The 24952-nt window shown below is 34.8% G+C and overlaps 3 protein-coding genes and 1 long non-coding RNA gene across 5 annotated transcripts in view; 3 read left to right on the forward strand and 1 right to left on the reverse strand.

Annotated features, from left to right (window-relative positions):
• LOC18095798 (disease resistance protein At4g27190) overlaps positions 1-24952 on the forward strand; it is a 183710-nt gene that overhangs the window by 14486 nt on the left and 144272 nt on the right. The window lies entirely within an intron of this gene.
• On the forward strand, positions 1168-13784 carry LOC112327806 (probable disease resistance protein At4g27220). Its single transcript, XM_052450165.1, is given in 6 exon segments — positions 1168-1379; positions 10470-10561; positions 10654-11036; positions 11038-12204; positions 12265-13433; positions 13435-13784. Coding segments are annotated over 4 exon segments (2934 nt in total). The 5' UTR covers positions 1168-1379; positions 10470-10561; positions 10654-10664; the 3' UTR covers positions 13661-13784.
• LOC127904948 (uncharacterized) overlaps positions 12669-24952 on the reverse strand; it is a 72302-nt gene continuing 60018 nt past the window's right edge. Inside the window, exon 3 of the long non-coding RNA XR_008058392.1 lies at positions 12669-12782. This is a non-coding gene — a long non-coding RNA (uncharacterized LOC127904948). The remainder of the gene's footprint in view (positions 12783-24952) is intronic.
• Positions 15617-19053, forward strand: LOC127904921 (uncharacterized). Its single transcript, XM_052450093.1, has 3 exons — positions 15617-18219; positions 18338-18663; positions 18781-19053. The coding sequence occupies exons 1-2, from the start codon at positions 17731-17733 to the stop codon at positions 18602-18604; spliced, it is 756 nt and encodes a 251-aa protein (XP_052306053.1). The 5' UTR covers positions 15617-17730; the 3' UTR covers positions 18605-18663; positions 18781-19053.

Here is a 24952-nt window from a genome sequence, read left to right on the forward strand (position 1 = left end):
ATTTGATATTTTTTTATGTAAGAAAATATATAAAAAAAGTTTATATGTTTAATTTTTTATGTTGATAAAAAAATACCCGGTCCTTAGCAAAGAGTGAGTAAAATAGCCATTAATTATAACCACCACTAATAGAACTCTCTTTTCTCTCACTTAAAAAGACCTAAAACCTATCTTTTTTTTCTAAGCAACTATTATGCATTTTAATTATGAATATGAAATATATTACTATTTTTGTTTAAACCCAATAGAAACAATGTAAACAGAAATAATTATAATTAACAATTAATACATCCACAATTACGATAACATAATTAAATTACCAAACCATTTATAATATATAAATAGCTAAACGATCAAAATTATTTCACTTCCATAATACAGGGGCAGACGTCTAATTAATTTGTGTGCTTTTAATTTTCTTATTTCCTCTGTATTTTATACCGTATCATGATTTCTTAAATATACGTCCCGAGTTGCATGCAAAATCTAGTTGCAGGCCGAAGATTCATATATTTGCATATAAAAAATATTTTATATGGTTTATACTAAAATTTTAAACCTGATATTCTAGGAAAAAAACCATTTAATTAATAGGTTCCCTAGTCACTTTGTTGACTCAGCCAAGCTGAGTCATTTAATTTGGGTCTATTTAGAAATGTAGTTAATGTTATTTTTTAAAAATTTTAAATAATATTTTTAAAATTTTTAAAACTTATTTTTTAAATAAACAGATTAAAACAATATAAAAAAATTAATTTGAATTTTTTTAAAAAAATTTCATTAAAAATAGATTGAATCGCAGCCTCAAACCCGCTTATAATACTTTCATTATATATATAAAAAAAGTTATTATTATTATCATCTAGTATCTAAAACTGTATACGGTAATATAGAAAATTGAAGGCTTTATGGCATCTTAACATGCCCTAAATTGGTTTTGAACACGCAGCAGTAATGTTTTCGCTTACCCATGAAGCCATTGGCCTGCATGCACCCAAACAAATAAAATAAAATAAAATAATTGAAATGAGAATCTCTCTTTAGCCTACAAAAGTTGATGTCTTTAGCTTACTTCATAAGTAAACCAAATTTAAAGCAAGGAATGTCTTTTTTTTCTTTTTTTTTTCTTTATGGGCAAATCATATTCCTTGAGTGGGATATAGGGACAATCATATAGCTCGAGTTTCATCCTTGGAAGTGGTAGAGAGTGTTCTTCATTTAATTAATTGTTGTCTTCTTTTCAGCTCCTTTCGTTCTTAATTTTCCCCTACTCATCATTTTTTTTTTTTAAAAAAAAAACCTTGAGAGATCATAATTATAGCAACACTACATGCATTAAGTGATCGTGATCTTCCGTTCGTTCCTGTCTCTACTACAAGGTGTGTATTTCAACTAATTCTTGTGTTATTTGTTTTTGTTTTTATATTATATTATTATGTGTTCATGAAGAAAGAAAGTGAAATATTTGTTCAATTTAATCTCAATTTCTGTATGCAAGTTTTTATCGAAGTCTATCTCGGTGTAGGGTTAAATAACTGTAAATACAGATCAAATACCCATTATTAAAAAGATTATGGTGTTTTAATTTATTAGTCAATTAGAAAACTAATTAGTTTTAAGATCTGCTTAATAATACATATATAAAATAATTAAATTAAGACTTTAATCTTGATATCTAACATTTTGAACTTTTACCTTAAATTTGATATGGATGTAAAATCTACAAATTCACAAGACTAATAAAATTTCTCTGTGTTTGGTGAATTAAAGTAGGGTAATGGTCTAAATAATATTACTCTTTGTAAAAGTTGGATCTCCTTCAATTTTCAACCTCATCTTTCTATTATAGTGAAAATAAAAATGAAGAACATTCTAATTAACTATAATGTTTGGATTTAATCTACAAATTTCTCTGTGTTTGGTGAATTAAAGTAGGGTAATGGTCTAAATAATATTACTCTTGTAAAAGTTGATCTCCAATTCAATTTTCAACCTCATCTTTCTATTATAGTGAAAATAAAAATGAAGAACATTCTAATTAACTATAATGTTTGGATTTAATAGTGCATGGCTAGCTTTCACCACCATAATTTGATCTTGACACTATCATTCCTTTTCTTTTTCATTTTTTTTTATTATATCACTCATTTTGTTTTATATTGGAAAGCCCAAAAATCCACGTAGTAAGAGCAGACCTTCCCATTACTTAATAATTGAGGAAATTAGATTCATTTTAATCAAATCATCTTCAATAGATAAAGCTATCATGTAATTATTTGCTAGGCTAAGCATATTTGTATATTCACAGTCCCTCTTAAACTCTAAATACTATAAATCTACAAGGATTTGTATGATGTTAAGAGAAATATATACGCTACGCTATGAGGCGAATTAATTTTTTTAAAAGTAAAAAGAATATATAAGTGTACTTAACATGTTTTGTAGTTGGAAAAAAAAATCTATGGAGGGTTGAGCAAAGTGATTTAGTCAATTTTATAGATTTAAAAACAACCAAAACGAGTGGTTAGTATATAGTTTGACTAAAAAAATCAAGATGATATATTTTTTAAAAATATTATTAAGACGACAACATACTAGATTGATTTGGATTTACTAGAATCAACTCATGTTAACCTGTTAAGTTCCTGACCTGAGTTATAAAACCTTAATAACCCTATAAAAGATAACTAAGAAAAAATATTAAGCCTAATTTCCAGTCAACACAATATTGCAAAATAAAATTGAAAAAGAACTTAATTTAAAAAATGACACAAAAAACCACCCTAGTCAACCCAAGTTAACCAACCAAACCCGTAACCTATGTCATGAGGTTAGGATAATCTCAAAGAAAATAAAATAAAATAAATTATGAAGCCTAATAATCAACTCCACATTAAAAAAAAAATTTTGAAAAAAAAAATTCAATTGAAAAGGGATTAAAAAAACCCTAAGACAACTAGGCTAACCTGCAATAGAATCATGAGACCGTGATAAACCCATAGAAAATAAATAAAAAAATTATGAAACTCAACTCTTAATTAATACAATATTGAATGAATAAATTAAATAAAATCAATTAAAAAATATCTCAGGTCATCTCGGATTAACCTGTCAAACTCAGATTTTAATATCAAAATAAATCTATAAAAAGAAAAAAAAAACAATTATGAAGTGAAAGCCTTGATAGCTAACATTTTGAACTTTCACCTTAAATTGATACGGATGTAAAAGCTACAAATTCACAACAGTAAAATTTCAATATGTTTGGTGAAATAAAATAGGGTAATGGTCTAAATAATAATACTCTTGTAAGATATGGATCTCCTTCAATTTTTATAACCTTATCTTTCTATTATAATGAAAATAAAAGTGATGAGGATAAAACTGGAAAAAAAATTTTAAACTTAAAAAAAACAACTCGAGAACTAAAGTGAAAAAGACTAAAGCATTTCATTAGTCATTGCTATAATGAAATTCCAAGTTCTCTTAATATATGTTAATTATTCAATTGTATGGTTAGTCTATAAAAAACAAAATTCTTATAAATTCCTTAGTTAAGCAAAATAGAGTGTAGGATATATAAAATATTACACAAGAATCTTGACCATGAAATAAAAATTAATCCAAACATTTTAATAAATTATTCTAAAACACAATAATTTATATATCTCTATCTATCTACAAATCCAAATAGTATAATTGTTTATTATGTCTAAATCAAATGACCTATATCTTTACAATAATTTTATTTATAGTTAGGGTCATAGGATTGTTTGGCTTTAACAAAGTAATTTTTCAAATACTTTTGGTTCCTTTTAAGTTGGTAAACTAAACATCTTTTTGTTAAAAAGACATCTTGGGCTTCAAAGTACATTTTCTAATTCTTAGAGCCTTTTGTGAATTTAGCTAGTATTGTATTCAACTTGTCAAACTTTTCTTGTAAGGATTTATTTTCTTCTTCAAGTTGATTAACCTTTTTATTTTCATCAATGTCGCACGTGTGCGGCGTCGCGGCGAAAATATTCACCCTCAAAATATCTATCTAAATATGGCAAATATGTGTGGGAAGACAAGGAATTCTTGTCTTTTATATGTGAGAAGCAGGAATGGAGAGTCGCCACCTAGTATTTTGATCACTAGGAACCCTAACTCGTCTTAGAGATCGAGTACAGGACTGGTTGCGCAAAGGGGAGGTATTAGCACCCCAAATACGCCCTACCTAAGGTAAGCTGCATTGTTTTATTGTCTGATAAAATCTAAGGTCCTGTCGTGTTTTTTAGTTGTTGGCCCGTCTATGGTTCAAGAAAAGTCCTCTTCGGTAAAGAGATCCTTATCTTATTGGGTAAAACCTAACCGTTCTAATGTCAACAAAAGAATTTAATATCCGAAATATGTCTTACATATAAGGTCGTAACCCTGGATACTAAAAGAAAACAAAATAATGTTTTTTAGAATTTTTAAAATATTGGTCTAGTTCTTGTTACTTTAATAAACTGGTTATTAAAGCCAAAATGCATGTTGATATATATTTTTGAAATTTTCTTTGTTGTACGAAATACGATATGATTTTTTATTTTTATTTTTGAGAAACTTGACTGTATGCATCAAAACAAAATATTTTTTTTTATTTTTTTAATGTTTTGATAAAAACCAGGTATTTTAATACCGGATTTATATTTTTATAGTATAAAAATACAAATCAATATTGATCAAAATACAGTTAAAAATACACGGGAAAATCACAAATTTTTCAAAAATACTTTTTTAAAAAGTTTTTTTTTTTTTGACTGGACCGGCACTGCCTGGCCCATTAAACAAAAACAAACAGCGGAGAACTCTCCACTCTTCACATGCAACGTCGACAATGGGGGCAAGGAAGAAGAAGAAGAAGAGAAGTGGAGGCTTACCTGGCGGTCGTCCGTTCTTGCGGGAGCTGGAGCTGTCGGTTCTATGCTGTTGGACGACGGTTCTGTTCCTTCTCTGTTCTATTTTTTCTGTGTTCCTTCTTCTCCCCGCTTCTGTCTCCTGTTTCTCTTTTTCTTCTTCTGTTTCTAATAGTGGTGGTGTCGTTGTTGATGGTGGCGCTGGTGGCTGCAGACGGTGGCTCTTCTCTGCGGTGGCGGGCAGTGTTTGCTGCTGTTCTTCCCGTCTGTGCAGAGGCGCAGGCTTCTTCTTCTTCTTCACGGGTGTTGCAGCAGGGGGAGGAAGATGGTGAGAGGCTGATGGTGGCGCTGCTCCAAACGGCGGAGAGAGAGAGAGAGACCGAAGAGATTGAGGTTACTGTTATTCTCTTCTCCTCTGTGTTCTTGTTTTTCTGTTCCTTTCCATCTCCCTCAGATCAAACTCTTTTCCTCGTCTCCTCTGTTTCTCGTTTTTTACTCCCTCCTATGTCGTCTTCTTCGTTCTCTCCTGCCTCTGTTTTTTTTCTTTCCTCTGTCCTGTTCTCCCCCCCCCTTGTTCTCTCTTTCTCTTCCAAGTGTGGCTATCTACCCTGTTGTCCTGGCTCTTTGAGATGAAGGAATGAAGACGATGGTGATGCCTGTTGTCAGTGGTCTTTTTCTGCGTGGTTCTTATTTTTCTGCTTGTCTCTGTTCTCCTTTTGTGCCCACTGTTTCCTCTGGTTCTATCCCCCTCGTCTTCTCTTTGCCTCTGTTCTTAAAGAAAAGAGAATCACCCTGGTTCCTGGAACCTGCTGCTTGCAGTTGCAGACGAAGACGACAGTGTGGAAGGGCTGTTCCACCAACACTGCTTCCTCTCCTCCTGTTTTTTCCCCTGTCTCCCCCCTCTTGTTCGTTCTCCTCCCTGGCTTTTTATAGCCAAAACTACATGCGTTTTTTTTCTTTTATAATAAAGACATTCGCGATATTATTGCAGTGGTAACGGTCGGCGGTGTGCAGAGAGATTGTAGCTGTGAAACGTTCCCCATAACTGAAGCAATCTGCGGCATTTTATTGCTGAAACTGTTGCTGAGGAGAAGACGATGAACAGTTCATGAAACGTCTCTGTTTCTCCAATTCAAATGGCCATTTTGATTTGGTCCTTGTGGTTTCATAATTTTGTAATCAAACTCTTGGACAAATTATAATTGGATCCCTGAACTTTAATTTCTTCCAAATAAAGCCCAAATTGACTTAAAAATATTTTTTCTTGCAATCAAACCCTCCATAAATTCAATTAAACCTTCAATAAAATTTAATTGAGTCCATAAATATTTGATTTTGAACTTTTTTTTCTCAAAAATTGAATTTTTCTTATCAACAGGGCTGATATACTATTAAATTTCAATTTTTGTATTTTTGAACCTCCTCAACCAATTTTTGATCATTTTATGGGCATTCCAGCATCATTTTCTCGCTTCTATTATTTTTTGGATTTCTTCCGAATATTTTTTGATATATTTTTTTTGCATTTTTTTCATTTTTTATGTGGGAACCCAAAAATAGATAACAACAATCAATAACAATGCAATCTTTATTTTCTAGAGTTTCTTTTTCCAGCAAACAAGTATGCATAATTATATTTCAATAAACTATATTTTAAACCTAATTTTTTAAATTCATCATATAAAGATTCAAGAGCATCATGCAACTCATCAGAGGTAGGGTCGGATTCATCATCCAAATACTGTACCTCATTTTCACTTTTGATAGAAAACTTCTTAATCACCTTGTAATTAAGGCAATGTCCTCTTCAATGCTTTCTTGATCATCATCATCATCCTCAATGTGGTGAACGGTTTCAAATGCCAAAGAGTATTCATTTTTATTCCCTCACCAATACCATAAGTTTTTACTTAACTCTCATAGGTTTACAAGTATAGTTTTGTTTACAACAAACTCTTTCATAGAGTGAATGATATAAATAAAGTTCTAGTATCTCCATAACTCACTAAATAACACTTATAGGATTTAAAAGTGTTTAAGTATAGTGAGAATGAAAATGTATACTCTTTGTTCTAGAATATAAAGGTTTACATCCACTAGTTAGAGTATAATCAATAATTGATAATTTTATTGTTATTTTGATCTTAGAGTATGTTGTTTTTCATATATGTCCGGAATCCCTTGCTAATTTTACAATTAGACAAGCTATATAATTGTTTCTAAGAAAAACTAGTCATTGGAACCCCATTAATAACTAAAACGATCGATTGGTTCAAATTGATCAAGCCAATCAATCAACCGGTTCCTGCAAAATTCCCAAGTGTTCATCACTGATAAACAAGTGATCGTCTGATTCATGCAGAATTCTCAAATGTTTTCATCATTAATGAACAAATGGTGGTTCGTTTCATGTAGAATTCCATATTTAACAGTTTTAATCTAGGTGAATTCCTAGAGCCATCCATCTTAGATCATCTTTTATATCAATCCTAAATGTATGTAAAGTAGTGTGTGTGAGTTTATTTTAATTATACCATCAAGTAAGATGTAAAGATTTATAAATTAAACACTAAAATGAATACTTGAACTTTTTGATTAATTTTTTATGAAATCCTTCATGTTTATTAATGTGATCTTAATATGAAACATGTTTAAAACTTATTCTCAACTAGACATATTATTAGTCTATGTTCTTTTTTTTTTTGTTATCATCAAAATATAAAAAAATATGAATGTGTGACTCTAAAGGTCAATAAAATCATCACCATTTAGAGTAAAAATATATCTAGACTAGGATTTGCTATCATCAATATCTAATTTAAATCTAGCATTTGAATATCCATAAACTTCTAGTTTATCTCCTTTATAGATCATAAAGAAATTCTTAGTTCTTTTTAACTACTTCTTAGATTCAAAACCTTTAGGTAGTGTAATATACATATCTTTATGAATTTTCCTATATAAAAAAGCATTTTTTATATCTATTTGCTAAAATTCATAATATTAGCGTGTAGCTATAGCAAGAAAGTTTTTACATAACTACTAATAAGAAGGTTTCATCAAAGTCAATTCTTTTTCTTTGCTTGTAACCACTGTCAACTATTCTGGTTTTGTACATCTATACATTGCCATTAATATTAATTTGTTTCTTAAAGATTCATTTACATTCAGTGAGTTTTACCTTTTCAGGTTGATAGTCAATTTATATTTAATCCATTTAGAATTTACATCCTTGATTCATTTTATGGAATCAATATTAGATATTGCTTTCATGTAATTGGTAGGCATATTAAATATAAGCAACTCATCATTTTTAGCTTCTATAAAAAATCCATATCTCATTAGTGTATGACATCTTCTATTAGATCTATGAAGTTATTGTGTTTCTTGAGCTTTAAGTTGAGCATCTAATGTTATATATTCTAGCTCATGTTCTAATTAGATGTCAGTTTATGGTTCTTGAATTTCTCCAAATTTTATTTTTCTTTCACTACTCCTTTCAAGAATAAATTCTTTTTAAAAATATAGCATGTTTGGAGACAAATAACTTTTGCTCAATGGAATGGTAGAAATATTATCCAATAGTTTTTTTTAAGATATCCTATAAACTTAAATTTATTTGATTTAGCTCATAACTTTCATATATGATATGCTTTACATAAATATCACATCCCCAAATCTTCAAGTATAATAAGTTAAGTCTCCTATCTTTTCATATCTTATATGAAGTCTTATTACTAGATTTTGTTGGAACTTTATTTTAAAACCAAGCAACAATTTTTTAGGCCATATCCCTATAGCTCATAATGGATCGTACCATACCCAATAGGGTACGATTTGTCCTTTTGGAAACTCTATAATATTATGGTAAATGTCATAATTATTGAATCTTTAGATGAGATTTGAAACTCATCTTACACAAGAATTTTATAATTAATACTATTTAAAAACAAATAAAACATTTTTTTTTCTAAATTCACCTATAATGATGATACCTTTCTTAATCATATAGTTTCTATTATACCCAATATATATCCACTTATTACTTTTGATTAAAGCAACATATTGTTAGGATTGAAACATAACAGTTACAATATGAACCAACTATTTCAACTACTATCTCCTTCTCACCACCACTATTAACATCTTCTCTTTATCCACCACAACCACCTCACCACCACCTCTTCTTTTATCACCATTACCACTACTATTGTCATCATTTCACTACCACTACCACTTCACCACAATCTCTTTCACCACCATTGTCATCTCACTACCACCACCATCTCATCACCACCTCTTTCATAATCATTGTCATCTCACCACCTCCATCACCACCATTATTAAAAAACATTTTACATGTAAAATATTTAATGGTAAATTATTTTTCAAGCCAAACATTAAATTTAAAATAAACTATTTTTTATTTGCAAAACAAACATACTCTTAACATATAATTTTATCTCTTCTAGAAATTCAATAAAAAAATTTATTTTTTCATGTTTACCTAAGGTTAGCCTTCACAATTATAATTCCGTTCTCTATCTCTTTTGGGATATTTTCAGTTAGAAATAATTTCCATTCTATAATTCTCTTTTAGGATATCTCATTTAGGATGTTAATTTTTATAGTGTTATATATTTAAAAAAAAACTTTCTTTGTATTGCTTTAAATTCCCTCATGTATACATAACATGATTAATGAACTGTACCAAATTTTTATTTTGAGCTTCTAAGAACATTCCAAAAGTGTCATTTGAAAATGAATTTAATCAAACTTTTATACATTTTATCCTTGTTGAATATGTCATCTTTTTCTTCATCTTTTAAACATTTTTTATTTTATTTTGAAATCATCCTCACCATGTTATTTCATACATTTTCTATTTTTCTTATATAATCTTTTTAATTTGAAGTTGTCTTTAATTTTTTTATTCTCTACTTAGTAACAATATAATCTTCATCGTCTTCAATTCTGTAAAAAAAAATAAAAATTGTTATAGAAATCTGCCTTTCTTATATAGCTGGGAAAGTTAAATTTTATTCAAATAAATGAATTTTAATGCAATTGTATATAAGAAAATACACTCTTAGAAATGTATAAAGATATCAAAGGAAGAAAAAATCTTAAAGAACTAAGAAGGGAAAGATATTAATAATCTATATCTTTTTTTTTATTAATGTGGGTGTCCGGGTTAGCTTGCGCGCACCTCGACTAATCCTACTGACCCTGAAGTTAACGACAATATAAGCATCCAATGACCCTAAAGTTTGTGAGACTCAAACTGGTGATTTTTAAGAAGCAAACCTAAAGTCTGAACAGTTGAGCTACACTTATCATAGTTCTATATCTTAAATTTTAATGTATAGAGTTTCTTGATTGACAATACAACCATATCAATATTCTATATTTTATTAACAACACTGTGACAATTTAAAATTAATAATAAATTAATTTAAAGATATTATAGTCTTCAACAAAAGATAACACCCTAACTTTTGTAGATGGCATAGATAGATATAGATAAGGGGACAAGGAATTAATTGTTCATTGGTATACTTATACCTTGCCTTGTTGCTTTTGAAGCTTGATTCCATACAGAGCTAAAGGCCTTCTCGTTTTGTTCCTCGCTGAGCAATCAACACCAGTGCTTTTCGCGCATATTTTCACAAATTAAGGTAATAAAATTCCTATTCTCATTCTCTCAATGCCTATTTTACTTGTAGTGAACTCCTCTCACAGTCGGCATCCTTATTTCTCTGATTTTCAGACTGGTGGAAAATGGCTATCGAAAGTGTTGGTGGATCCATTTTATCTAAGATAGCAGAACTCTTGGTGGAACCAACAATAAGGCAGTTCCGTTACATGTTCTGTTTCAACAATTTTGTTCAAGAATTCAATGAACAAAAGAAGAACCTGGCTTTGACTCTTGATCGTTTGCAAAACGCTGTCGAAGTTGCTGAAAGAAATGCTGAAGAAATTGAGAAGGATGTCAACAAATGGTTGGAAGATGCAAAAAACGAAATTGAAGGTGTTAATCGTTTGGAAAATGAAAAGGGAAAAAATAGCAAATGCTTTAATTGGTGTCCAAATTGGATACCACAATTCAAGTTAAGCAAGGCCCTGGCAAAAAAGATAGAGATTTTGAAAAAACTTGGAAGAAAATAGCAGAAAGTTTCCAAAAGTGTCCCACAAAGCACCTCTTCAAGACATAGAGTTTCTTCCATCAAAGGGATTCACACCCTCAGAATCGTCAAAAGAAGCTTTTGAACAAATTATGAAAGCTCTCAAAGATGACAGTGCCAATATGATCGGACTGTACGGCATGGGAGGGGTGGGTAAAACCACCCTGGTGAAAGAAGTAGGCAGGAAAGCCAAAGAGTTGCAGCTTTTTAATGAAGTTTTGATAGCTACGGTGTCCCAGAATCCAAATGTCACAGACATGCAGGATCAAATGGCAGATAGTTTAGGTCTGCATTTTGACGAGAAAAGTAAAGAAGGGAGAGCAGGTCGGTTATGGCAGAGACTGCAGGGAAAGAAGATGCTTATAATCCTAGATGATGTTTGGAAAGATATTGACTTGAAAGAGATAGGGATCCCATTTGGTGACGCTCACAGGTGTTGTAAAATTGTTATAACAACACGTCTTGAAAACATATGTTCTTATATGGAGTGCCAGCAAAAAGTGTTTTTAAGAGTCTTATCTGAAGAGGAAGCATGGGCTTTATTCAAAATCAATGCAGGTTTACGTGATGAGGACTCTGACTTGAACAGAGTGGCAAAGGAGGTTGCGAGAGAATGCCAAGGCTTTCTTGAACATGAGTGGGAAGTAGCATCTGAAGAGCTCAAAAAATCTCAATCTCGGCACGTGGAAACATTTGATGACCGAAGAAATGCATATGCATGTCTTAAATTGAGCTATGATTATTTGAAGCACGAGGAAACCAAGTTATGTTTCTTGCTATGCTGTTTATTTTCAGAAGATTACAACATTCCAATCGAGGAGTTGACGAGATATGCAGTTGGCTACGGGTTATATCAAGATGTGAAGTTCATTGAAGGTGCAAGGAAACGAGTTTATATGGAAATCGAAAACCTCAAAGCTTGTTGTATGCTGTTAGGAACTGAAACTGAAGAATATGTGCAAATGCATGACTTGGTTCGTGATGTTGCTATTCAGATAGCATCATCAGAAAAATACAGATTCATGGTAAAGGCTGGCTTTGGGTTGAAGGAGTGGCCAATGAGCAATAGAAGATTTGAAGGTTGTACAGTAATTTCGTTAATGGGCAATAAACTAGCAGAACTTCCTCAAGGATTGGTTTGTCCACAGCTCAAAGTTCTATTATTAGAACTGGATGGTGGTCTGAATGTTCCAGAGAGGTTTTTTGAAGGAATGAAAGAAATTGAAGTTTTGTCTCTGAAGGGAGGGTGCTTGTCATTGCAATCACTTGAATTCTCAACAAACCTTCAATCATTGTTGTTAGTCGAATGTATATGCAAGGACCTCGTTTCATTGAGAAACCTGCAAAGACTTAAGATTCTTGTTTTCATGTGGTGCGACTCCATTAAAGAATTACCTGACGAAATGGGGGAGCTCAAGGAGTTAAGATTGTTGGATGTGACAGGTTGTATGTACGTTGCAAGCATTCCTGTGAATTTGATTGGAAGGTTGAAGATGTTAGAAGAACTATTGATCTGGGATGGCAGCTTCACGGGATGGGACAGCACAGGAGGAATGAATGCAAGAGTAACAGAACTAAATTCGCTGTCTCATTTGGCCGTATTATCATTGACGATACCGAAGGTTGAATGCATTCCCAGAGATTTTGTTTTTCCCAGGTTGCTCAAATATGATATAGTGTTAGGGAATGGGTATTCAATAACAGCATACCCAATCTCGACAAGATTATATTTGGGTGATATCAGCGCCACATCCTTAAATGCAAAGACATTTGAGCAGTTGTTTCCTACTGTGTCTCAAATTGGTTTTAGCAACGTTGAGCGTTTAGAAAATATAGTATTGTCCTCTGATCAGATGACCACCCATGGCCATGGGTCGCAAAAGGACTTCTTACAAAGATTAGAACATGTAGAAGTGGCTGCATGTGGGGATATTCGCACTCTGTTTCCAGCAAAATGGCGGCAAGCTTTGAAAAATCTAAGGAGTGTGGAAATTAATCACTGCAATTCATTGGAAGAGATATTTGAATTGGGTGAGGCTGATGAAGGAAGCAGTGAGGAAAAGGAGCTGCCGCTGCTATCATCTTTAACGGAGTTACAGCTGTCCTGGTTACCTGAGCTCAAATGGATATGGAAGGGGCCCAGTAGACATTTCAGCCTCCAAAGTCTTAATCATCTGGAGTTGTGGTATCTTAGCAAACTAACATTTATCTTCACGCCGTCCCTGGCTCAAAGTCTTATTCATCTAGAAACACTACGGATAGAATATTGTCGTGGATTGAAGCATCTTATCAGAGAAAAGGATGACGAAAGGGAAATCATTCCAGAGTCTCTTCGCTTCCCAAAATTAAAAACTCTCTCCATAAGTGACTGATAAACTGGAACATGTCTTCCCTGTCTCCATGTCTCCAAGTCTTCTGAACCTGGAACAGATAAAGATTACTTTTGCTGACAATTTAAAGCAAATATTTTACAGTGGAGAAGGGTCTCTTACTGAGTCATTTGACTACTTTGGTGGTGAGGAAATTGTTGGGGATTCCGGCTCCCCATGCGCGGACCGGTGGTGTACTAATACTTGCTCATATGAGGGATAAACACTGAGACACAATATTTTACGTGGTTCGGCAAATCCGCCTACATCCACGGGAGAGAGTCCATTTTATTAGAGATTAGAGAAAGGATATACATGGAGGAGGAGGATCACTTCACTCAAACTCTACTCCCAACTCTCATTGCTGCATTTGCAGCTGCTGCAATGGCAGCAGCCTTGCTGCCATTGCAGCTCTCCACTTTCTCTCTATACTCTTCACATTCTCACACCTCTCTTACTCTGCACACACTTGCACTGTCTCTGCACTCTCTATACCTCTCTCGTTTCTATTCTGTCTTCTGTCTACATGAGAAGGGGAAGCATAAATATAGTGGTTGTAAAGGAGAGGGTGGTTGGTAGTGGATAGGGTGGTTGAGAAAATGTTGACAATTTGCAAATGTTGATAATTTGCTACAAATCTCCACCTTGGCAAGATTTTTCCATGCAATCCTCGTGATCAATCAATGTTGCCTCTGATGCGCCATATGGCGCTGCACCCTGAAGGTGCTCAACACCGAGAGATGTTGACCAAGTCCAAACAATGTTGGAACTTGATCCCTGAGACACATTTTGTGAGCATGTCAGCTGGATTATCTGCGGTACCAATCTTCTGTAGCAGAATATCCCCTTCATCCACAATTTCTCGAACAAAATGAAATCGAACATCGATGTGCTTGGTGCGGGAATGATGAACCTGATTCTTTGCAAGACAAATAGCACTTTGGCTATCACAATGGACATCCACGTGCTCTTGAACAATTCCCAAATCTTCAATCAACCCATGTAACCAAATAGCTTCCTTGAAAGCTTCTGTTACTGCCATGTACTCTGCCTCAGTTGTTGACAAAGCTACTGTTGATTGTAACGTTGACCTCCAACTTACAGGCCCTTTAGCAAGTGTAAACACATAGCCTGTTGTTGAACGACGCTTGTCTAAGTCACCAGCATAGTCCGAGTCCACATAACCAACTAAATTTTGCCCGAGTCTATCATCCCTCTCAAACTTCAAACCAATATCAGTTGTGCCATGAATGTACCGTAGAATCCACTTAACTGCCTGCCAGTGACCCTTTCCCGGATCATGCATATACCTGCTCACCATACTGACAGCATGTGAAATATCTGGTCTCGTACAAACCATTGCATACATTAATGCACCAACTGCATTTGCATAAGGAAATTGAGCCATATGCTTGCGCTCTTCCTCTGTGCGTGGAGACATTGAAGCACTTAGCTTAAAATGAGGAGCTAAAGGTGTGCTTATAGGCTTGGTCTTACCATCTACCCCAAATCTCTGTAGAATTTTCTTCAAGTATTGGGTCTGTGTCAAACAGACTGTGCCTTTTCTTCTGTCTCTCTGAATCTCCATGCCAAGAATCTTCTTAGCTTCTCCAAGGTCCTTCATTTCAAACTCAGTTCTCAGTTGAGCTTTCAGTCTATCAATCTCCACCTTGCTCTTTGATGCGATCAACATATCATCCACATATAAGAGCAAATAGATGAAAGAACCATCAAGAAGTTTGCGAAAATATACACAGTGATCAAACTGACTCCGTGTGTATCCATGTTCTGCCATGAACTTATCAAATCGCTTATACCACTGGCGAGGAGATTGTTTCAATCCGTATAATGACTTCTTCAGTTTACAAGCCCAATTCTCTTTCCCAGTGACTTTGAAACCATCTGGCTGAGACATGTAAATTTCCTCTTCCAAATCTCCATGTAGGAAGGCAGTTTTCACATCAAGTTGGGCTAACTCCAAATCAAACTGTGCAACTAAGGCTAGTAGAATACGGATTGAAGAATGCTTAACAACTGGAGAGAATACCTCATTATAATCTATCCCCTCCTTCTGAGCATAGCCTTTTGCTACCAATCTTGCTTTGAAACGGATGTTGTCTTTTCCAGGATTACCTTCCTTCTTGGCATATACCCATTTACAACCAATTGTCTTCTTTCCTTTAGGGAGTTGTACCAAATCCCAAGTCTGATTCTTGTGGAGAGATTTCATCTCTTCATCCATTGCCTCTTTCCATTTTGCACTTTCTACACTCTGTACTGTTTCTTTGTAGGTGTAGGGGATTCCATCATCAATCACCGGAAGTGCATAAGCCACCATATTACAATACCGAGCAGGTTTCTTGATAACCCTTTTTGGTTTACTCGTTGCAATGGATTCTTGTTGTGTGGTTGCTGGAGTTGTTGCATCCTCTTCATCTGAACTTTCATCTGAATCTCCTTCAGTAGAGATTGTCTGAACAGTCTTTATAGGGATGACTGAAGTCTCCAACTCCACCTGTTGTGCATCACCAGACTGTTTTTCCTTCTCCTGTGATTTCTCTTGCTGTAACATGCCAGACTCATCAAAAGTGACATCTCTACTCAAGATCACTTTCTTTGATTCAGAACACCAGAGTCTGAAGCCTTTTACTCCTCCACTAAAGCCCAAAAATATAGCTTTCTTAGCTCTAGGATCTAATTTGGACTCAGTAACATGATAATATGCTGAGCAACCAAATATACGCATAGAGTCATAATCATTTGCAGGAGAGCCTGACCATACCTCTAAAGGAGTTCTTCCATTTAATGCTGCTGAAGGTAACCGGTTAACAATATGACGAGCATAGCTTAATGCCTCACCCCAGAACACTTTGCTTAGTCCTGAATGTGATAGCATACATCGGACTTTCTCCACCAATGTGCGGTTCATGCGTTCTGCTACTCCATTCTGTTGTGGTGTTTTGCGAACAGTAAAATGTCGCTTGATCCCTTCATTCTGACAAACTTCAAAGAAAGGATCTGAAGTGTACTCACCACCATTATCTGACCGAAGAGTCTTAACCCTCCTTCCAGTTTGAGTCTCCACTATTTTCTTCCATTTCAGAAAGATATCAAGGACCTCATCCTTGTGTTTCATCATGTACACCCATACTCGTCTTGAAAAATCATCAATAAAAGTAACAAACCAACGATTACCTCCAAGAGATTCATTCTTTGAAGGTCCCCATACGTCTGTGTGAACATAATCTAGGATCCCTTTTGTGTTGTGTACTGCAGTGCCAAACTTGACCCTTGTCTGTTTTCCAAGAACACAATGCTCACAGAACCCATGCTTCCCAGTCTTGGCGCCTTTTAATAGACCTTGCTTGACTAATCCTTGCAAAGCCTTTTCACCAGCATGCCCTAAGCGCATGTGCCAAAGTCTGGAATTATCTGCTTCATCATCTTCTATACTTTTGGAAACAGCTGCTGTACCAGTAACTGTAGATCCATCCAGGAAATATAAGTTTCCTATCCTTGTGCCTCTTAAGACAACTAATGCACCACGGATTGCTCTCAAGAAATGGGGAGGATCATGGGTATATAAGGATGGACAAATATCTCCATTGGTATGAGGCCTTTTGGGTATAACCCAAGAGCAAATCCATGAGGGCTTAGGCCCAAAGTGAACAATATCATACCAATGTGGAGATAGGTGGTGTCCATAATCCTTACAAGTGGTATCAGAGCCAGGCCCCGGAGTTAGCCATGATGGATGAATCCTCGGAATGCCGAACAAAAAGGTGGTGGGCCCCCAATCACGATGTAATCCATGGATCAGCTCTATTGGATAGGCGGTGTGCTCCAGATGCTTCATGAACGTGTCCTGATCCCAACACGGTGAAGAGGAGTTGACCTAGAAAGAGCAAAAACTCTCAAGTCAGGTAGTGCTCTCCGGATGCTTCATGGACGTGTTCTGACCCCAACACGGTGAAGTAGAGAATGAAGAATCCTGGTTGGTAGAGAGTGGACGGATGAATGATCGGTTTGAGGGGAGGCTCGGTGGTCCTTTGTTCGAGGGGAGGATTGTTGGGTATACGACCAAAGTCCCACATTGGCTAGAAATGGGGAGGATCATGGGTATATAAGGATGGATAAATATCTCCATTGGTATGAGGCCTTTTGGGTATAACCCAAGAGCAAATCCATGAGGGCTTAGGCCCAAAGTGGACAATATCATACCAATGTGGAGATAGGTGGTGTCCATAATCCTTACAGAAATGTCAAAGACTAGCACATGTATTCACAAGCAGCATGATTGCTAGTCTAGTTCAACTGAAAGTTCTAGATATATCAACCTGTGAGGAATTGGAGCAAATAATTGCTAAGGATAATGACGATGAAAATCTTCAGATATTGTCAAGAAGTGATCTCCAATCTTCATGCTTCCCTAATTTGTGTCGGCTTGAAATCGAAAGATGCAACAAGTTGAAGAGTCTCTTCCCAGTAGCCATGGCTTCAGGTCTCCCAAAGCTCCAAATACTAAAAGTAAGCCAATGCTCTCAGCTATTGGGAGTATTTGGGCAGGACGATCATGCTTCACCTTTCAATGCTGAGAAGGAGATGGTGCTCCCTGATATGCTGGAGCTGTTGCTAGAAAATTTACCAAGTATAGTTTGCTTCAGTCCTGGATGTTATGATTTCTTATTCCCTCGTCTGAAGACGTTGAAGGTGTATGAATGCCCGAAGCTGACCACAAAATTTTCTACTACAACAAATGGTTCAATGAGTGTTCAATCAGAGGTGCTGCTTATTGGACTTGATTTCTTGCCTCTCTTTTAGTGTTTGTGTTTCTTTTTTCACTCAATAACAAGACTCGGAAGTTAGAATGTGTATGCCATGCTTGAATTTGGTTTTGTAGGTATCTCAAGTAGTTGAGGATTCAAGCACCGGTTGCTACGTGCTAACCAGCACTTGTAGAATGTGGACCCGGAATAATGGGTGGTGGGAAGAGGAAAAAGAGGAAGAGGAATGGGAAGAGGAAGAGGAAGAGGAAGAGGAAGAGGAATGGGAGGAGGAGGAGGAAGAGGAGGAAGAAGAGGAAGAGGAAGAGGAATGGGAGGAGGAGGAGGAGGAAGGGGAAGAGGAAGAGGAAAAGGATGAGGATGGAGGTGGTCATGAGGATTAAGTCAAATGATAAGTTTGGCATTGGAATTTGAAAAACATGCTCAAAATTAATTCTTGCAGGTAATATGGCTGCAATTATTTATCATCTTCTATCCTTTTCCTTCAACTTTAAATGGTTGAATTAAATCAACATATGCGATATGTCTGAATGGTCTTTGTTCTTCATGTTTGCATCAGGCAAGGTTGGTTACCTATTACATGTTCACCTCGACATAAGGTGATTTCTCGGAGATTTATGTCTTTGAGCTGTGGTGCTGTGAATGTTTTTTAATTTGTGGAATTGATTTCAACTGTTTCATTGGCAATGGCATACAATTTGGCTTTGTATTGTAATTTTATAGAACTCCCAAAAGAACAATAATGACTTATCTATCTATGTGTTTGCTGTGTGAACTTCCAGAAATAACGGAATCTCCAGAAATAAGGGCGTATGCTTGCTTGCCCATGTCATGTTGTGTTTTTAGTCATTTATTATGGAACCTCCAGAAATAAAAGCGTATGCTTGCTTGCCCATTTGTGTTTCTTTTCAAGTGTTTGAACCTTCAAAAAGAAGGACATAATGTTTACTCGTGTGTGTGTTTATTGTTTAATGTTCTGTTTCTCATTTGGGCTGAGTAAACCTTAACCAACTAGATTAAGCCCACAATGCATCCAGTAAATTTAGACTGTTGTAATAAATCCAACATCATCAGCCAGACCCATAATTAAACCAAAATAGGAATCCAAAGCAAGAGCCCAATAACAGAACAGAACGTATCAACTTAACCAAACAAGCATATATATATAAAAAAAAAACCTTAGGCAACTTCAGCATAGCAAAGAGAAAGTGAGGAACAAGTGACTCATGCGATTCACCTCCTAAGGGACAAAGCTAGCACAATGGTGAAATTTCATGATATAAAAAAAAGATATAAAAATAATTCATAATATATTTTATTTGGTATGATAAAAATATTTTTTTCTTTCTAGAAATTAAAAAAACAAAAAAACAACACTAGTTATAGCAAAAGCTATTGTTATGCCAAGCCAACTATTAATGTTATTACAGTGGAATCAACCATCAATACTATCAATATGTAAAGTAAAATCAAGAAATTTTAAGTGTATTCTGTGATTAACATACATTGATTGATTATGTGTCAACACATTTAAATTTTAATCATTAATATTTTATCACATATTAGAAAACTAATACATAAATTGGGTTTTTGTTTTTACTACATATGCAGATAAAAAGAAGAAAAAAAATAGACATTGATACCAAATTGAAAAGGAGAAAGTAGGGGAAAAACTTTTCAACTAGAAACTTTGAATTGCAATTTCTTAGCATAAACTTATTATTAAATAATTTTTACTTAAATCAATTGAAAGCTTTGTCATAACCCAATTCTAGGTTATTCCACAAAACTTATATTTTTCAAAACAAAAATAAACAAATAAAAGAAAATAATGTTGCAATTTTGCGGAAAATTCAAGACCTAATTGTACCACATTATGCAAAAACAAAATACAAATTCAAGGTCAAATTAAATTATTATTGGATGAATTTACATAAAAATTAAGTCCAAAGATATAATTTAATTTTTAATAGGCCAATTTGATTTAATCATGGGCCAAATTGAATTTTAATTATGTTTAAAAAATAATTTGGGTCCAATTGAAGGATTTAATCAAGTGTAAGGACTTAATTATACTTTAAATGGTTCAAAATAATTTTATTAGGGGCTTAATTAGAAAAACATTAAGTTTGAGAACCCATTTTGGACTTAAATGAGAAGATTAGAATTTTAAGAGACCAAATTTAATTTTTATCAAATTATTTGATTGAAATCAGGAGTAAAATTACAAGAAAAATAAAATTTTGGGGTCAATTAGGAGTTAAATTGATAATTTTCACAATCAAGGACCATTTTATAAAAAACATCAAACTATGGGGACCTAATTGGCAAAAATCGAGGGTGAAATTGAAGAAAAATTAAAATTTTCAAACTAATTAGGGATGCATATGAGAAAAAATAAAAATCAAATGACCTAAATGAACTATACCAAAACGACGCCGTTTTGGTTACTATTCATCTTCTTCTTCAATTTTCTCTAAAATAACAACTTAGAGAGACTACTTTATAGGTGTATTTAATGCCTCTAACCGTCATCAAATTTGGCAACTCTTAAATCAAAATAATCACCTGACAACCCCTTATCCCTGGGCATGACATGTTCAGTTCTCCTGACACCAATGCATCCCCGGTGCCAGTCTAAATTGAACAACTCAGGCAACCATGAATTGTCAAATTTGATAGTTTATGGTATTTACTTTGAACCAATGATTGAGATTCTTCCCAACCGAATCAAGAGCTGAAATTCTTGTCCTGTGTATACAAGATCACTCTCTTTCATCTCCTATAAATAGGGGTGAGGGGAAGGGGTATGAAAATAACAAAAAAAATAGCTTCTTCCCTAGTTTCCACCACATTTTTCTCTCTCTTCTTTCTCTCTTCGTCGTGGCCTTCAACCACCATCATTGTCACCGCTGACATGACCACCATCCTCTCCACCATACTTCTCCCTCTCCACCGATTGTTTCTCCATTTTCCTTCACAGCGGCAGCAACCATCAACGTCGTCATTGACACGATCAAAAGATTGATGTCTTCTCCCAAGTGCAGGAGTGTCGAAGTAATAAATAACCCGGCAAGACCGGGGTCGAATCATAGGGAGGTTAACTATATAAATTATAAACAATAACAACAACAACAACAACAACAACAACAACAATAATAATAAGTTAAAGAGAGCTTTGAGATGTGATATTGATGTAAGAATTAAACAATGATAAAATAATTGTCAAGGTTAGAGGATCCACTAATGGTATTTCAAACAAGTATAGTATAAACTCTTTTTATTACTCAACTGGAAACCACACACAAAGGAGGTTCCAATCGGATTATAAATTGTTAACATGATTACATTGGTTATCTTATTCGAATAATGCTAATACTTGTAAATGTTGTTAGTCATTCATGATTATAACTTATGTTAACAACAAATCAAGTTCCTTTCATAGCACAGGTGTCGGTTATACCATATTGTTGGGCTATGAAAGTGCCAAGTATTTATTGTACCAAGGGTTATACAAAATAAATCTAGATTAACCATTTAACAAGCAAAGTATTAAAAGTGAACAAGATAACAAATATAAAACATGTTAGTAACAAACATTAAGGTCCATGTTGAGTTTATATTATACTTATTCTTACACCATTAGTGTAACCTTTTCACCTTGACATAATAAACTTAACCAAACATAATGAAAGAAAGAAACATAAATAAACAAAATAAGAACATAAATAAGATATATGTTAACTAAGTAAAGGGAAGGAAATGAAAAGGATAAGCAAGAGATTAATAGAAGCAAAACTTAAGCATTACAAAATATAAAGAGAGAGGAAGAGCATGATCTTGATCTGAAAATCGAGATGCCTAAATACATGGCAAACACCTCCTTTTATAGGTCAAAATTTGGAACTATTGATTTTATGACTAATTGTTGAGTGGGTGGCCACATCTTGACTTGGTGTCAATCCTTATCTTCTTGTCTGAACCAAACGTCATTGATAACGTCAGAATTGGAACCCACTTAAATCAAGAAAGTTCTAGGAAATTGTCTCAGCTTTCTAGGAAAAAACATTAAGGTCATTTAGACTTCTAAAACTCGAGATATGGGCTGAACACTGAACAGTGTGTGGGCTGCAGGACAGATTCAGACTTCTCCGTTGTTGCTACAATTTGGACTTGAAAACGACCGTTTTAAATCTTGGACTCCCATGAAAGTTTTAGGTCTAGGTCTTAGCTTTCCATCCATATAGAGCAGACCTAAATCCAAAATCTACCGCTCCAGATATGACCCGATGACCGTGTCGCACGTCTGCGGCGTCGCGGCGAAAATCTATTGAAGTTTTTTCCATTTTCTTAAATCTACAATGTAAATTTATCTATATCTATGGGGATACAAAAAAAAATATTGTCTTTTATTGGTAGAAAATGGAATGGGAGTCGCCACCTAGTATTTTGGTCACTAGGAACCCTAACTGGTCTCAGAGATCGGGTACGGGGACTGGTTGCGTAAAGGGAAGGTATTAGCACCCCAAATACGCCCTACCTAAGGTAAGCTGCATCGTTTTATTGTCTGATAAAATTTAAGGTGTTTTCGTGTTTTCCTAGTTGTTGGTCTGTCTATGGTTCAAGAAAAATCCTCCTCAGTAAGAAGGTCTTTATCTTCTCGGGTAAAGTCCTAACCGTTTTAATGTCTATACCAAAACTTTATTATTAATATTTAGGAATATGTTTTACGTATAAATTCGTAATCCCAAATACTAAAAGAAAACAAAAGATTTTTTATTACGAAAATTGAGTATTTTAATACTGAGCTTGTATCCTTACGGTATAAAAATACAACCCAATATTAATCCACTTTGATAAAAAATTGCAGAAAAATCAACCACATTTTTAGGGACTTTTTAGAATTTTTTTGAAAGCAAAAACATTTTTTATTCTGAAAATCTTTGATATTTCGACGAAAACCGGGTATTTTTAACACTGGTTTTGTATCTTTACGGTATAAAAATACAAACCAACATTAAACCGCTTTGATAAAAATATGCAAAAAAATCAACCATATTTTTTAGATTTTTCCAAATATATATATATTTTTAATTATCATATTTTATATATATATACATATATACACACATATATTATAACATATTACATATTATAATATATAATATAAAAACAAATCGGGCTGGGCCGGCCCAAATAAATGGGCCGGACTCAGCCCAACAAAGAAAGGTTGGGCCGATCTCGGCCCAGACTGGGTTGGGCCGATCTCGGCCCAATAGGCCATCATGCTTCTTCTGTGACGGGATACTGTACACAACAGTGACTGAGATACTGTACGCAAATAGTGACGGGGTACTGTGCACAAATAGTAACCGGGGTTACTGTACATAAGCACAGTAACCCGTTAATTAATTAGGTGGCTACTGTGCACCTGCACAGTAACATGTTAATTAATTAGACCTGCATAGTAACCGGGGGAATTAATTAGCCGGTTACTGTGCCCCTGCACAGTAACCAGCTAATTAATTTCTTGCTTGCAGAACGTGCACAGTGCACGTTCTGCATGCAAGAAGATGAACAGGGGAAGAGTTACCTGCGACGATGAGCTTGGGTAGAGGAGCTGACAGTGGTGCTGGTGGTGGTTTTGCTGGTGGTTGCTGACCGAAGGTTGGCTCTTCCTCTTCTCTACTGCTTCTGTGTTATTTCTCCTCTCCTCTCTCTCTCCTGCCTTCTTTCTCCAATTCTTCCTCCGGTTTTTTCTTCGGGTTCTCTCCTCCCTTCCCCCTTTTTTCTTCCTTTCTCTTTGTTTTCGGTTTTCTTTTCTTTGTTTTCGGTTTATTCCTTCCTCTTTTCCCCCTCTCTTGTTTGTTCTCTCTCCTCTCCTCTCTCTCCTGCGTTCTTTCCCTTCTTCTATCTGTCTTGTCCTCCTGTGTTTCCTTCCTCCTCCTTTCTCTTTCGTTCAAACTCTCCCTCCCTTTTCAGTTTCAAAAGAGCCCTCTCTCATCCCCCCTCCAATCCCCCTCGGTCTCCCTCTATTTATAGGAAAAAATGGAGCAGGTGCGCCTTCAATCACGCAACGGCTGGTCGGCCAGTGACCCGTTCGGTGGTCTAAAGGTGTGGGGCTTCGGTGGGGACGAGGAGAGAGAGGCGGGACGGTTTTTGAAAATGGTTTTTGTCTTCTGTTGTTGTTCAACGGGGGAAGGAGGAAGATGAACAGTGTCGTTCAAAACGACACCGTTCTGGCCTTCCTCTTTTTTTTTTTTTTTTTATGAAACGACGTCGTTTTGGATAAAACGCGCCGTTTCATTTAAATGAGCCAAACTTCAAATCAGTCCTCTATCATTTCTTGTTCATTTCAATTGTATCCCTGCCAAATTCGATCTCCGCCCCCATAGTTGGCCGCGTTTTTCACTTTAGTCCTTGGCCTCTGATTTATGCAATTAAGCCCTCAATTGATCAATAAACTTCCAATTTCTTCAATTAGGCCCCTGAACCAAAGTAAAACAGCCCCCTCTTTTTACCCGGTTTTTCCAAATTGGTCCCTGGTTTCGGTTTTTTCAATTAAACCCCTAATTGGTCATTAAACTTCAATATTTATTCAATTAAACCCCTGATTTGACCCAATAAATTCCTAAAAAATATATTTTGGCCCCAGAACTTAAATTTCTTTCAATTAAAGCCTAAATTGACTTAAAAATCAATTTTCTTGCAATCAAATCCCCTATAAAATC

Source organism: Populus trichocarpa, chromosome 1 (assembly GCF_000002775.5).
Source record: "Populus trichocarpa isolate Nisqually-1 chromosome 1, P.trichocarpa_v4.1, whole genome shotgun sequence".
Classification (NCBI taxonomy): domain Eukaryota; kingdom Viridiplantae; phylum Streptophyta; class Magnoliopsida; order Malpighiales; family Salicaceae; genus Populus; species Populus trichocarpa.

What these genes read in the sequence shown, in the direction of transcription:
- LOC127904921 (XM_052450093.1), top strand. Translation starts at nt 17,731, where the DNA reads ATGATTGCTAGTCTAGTTCAACTGAAAGTTCTAGATATATCAACCTGT. An exon ending in CAATGAGTGTTCAATCAGAG is followed by an intron (nt 18,220 to 18,337) that starts GTGCTGCTTATT and finishes TTGGTTTTGTAG; the next exon opens with GTATCTCAAGTAGTTGAGGA.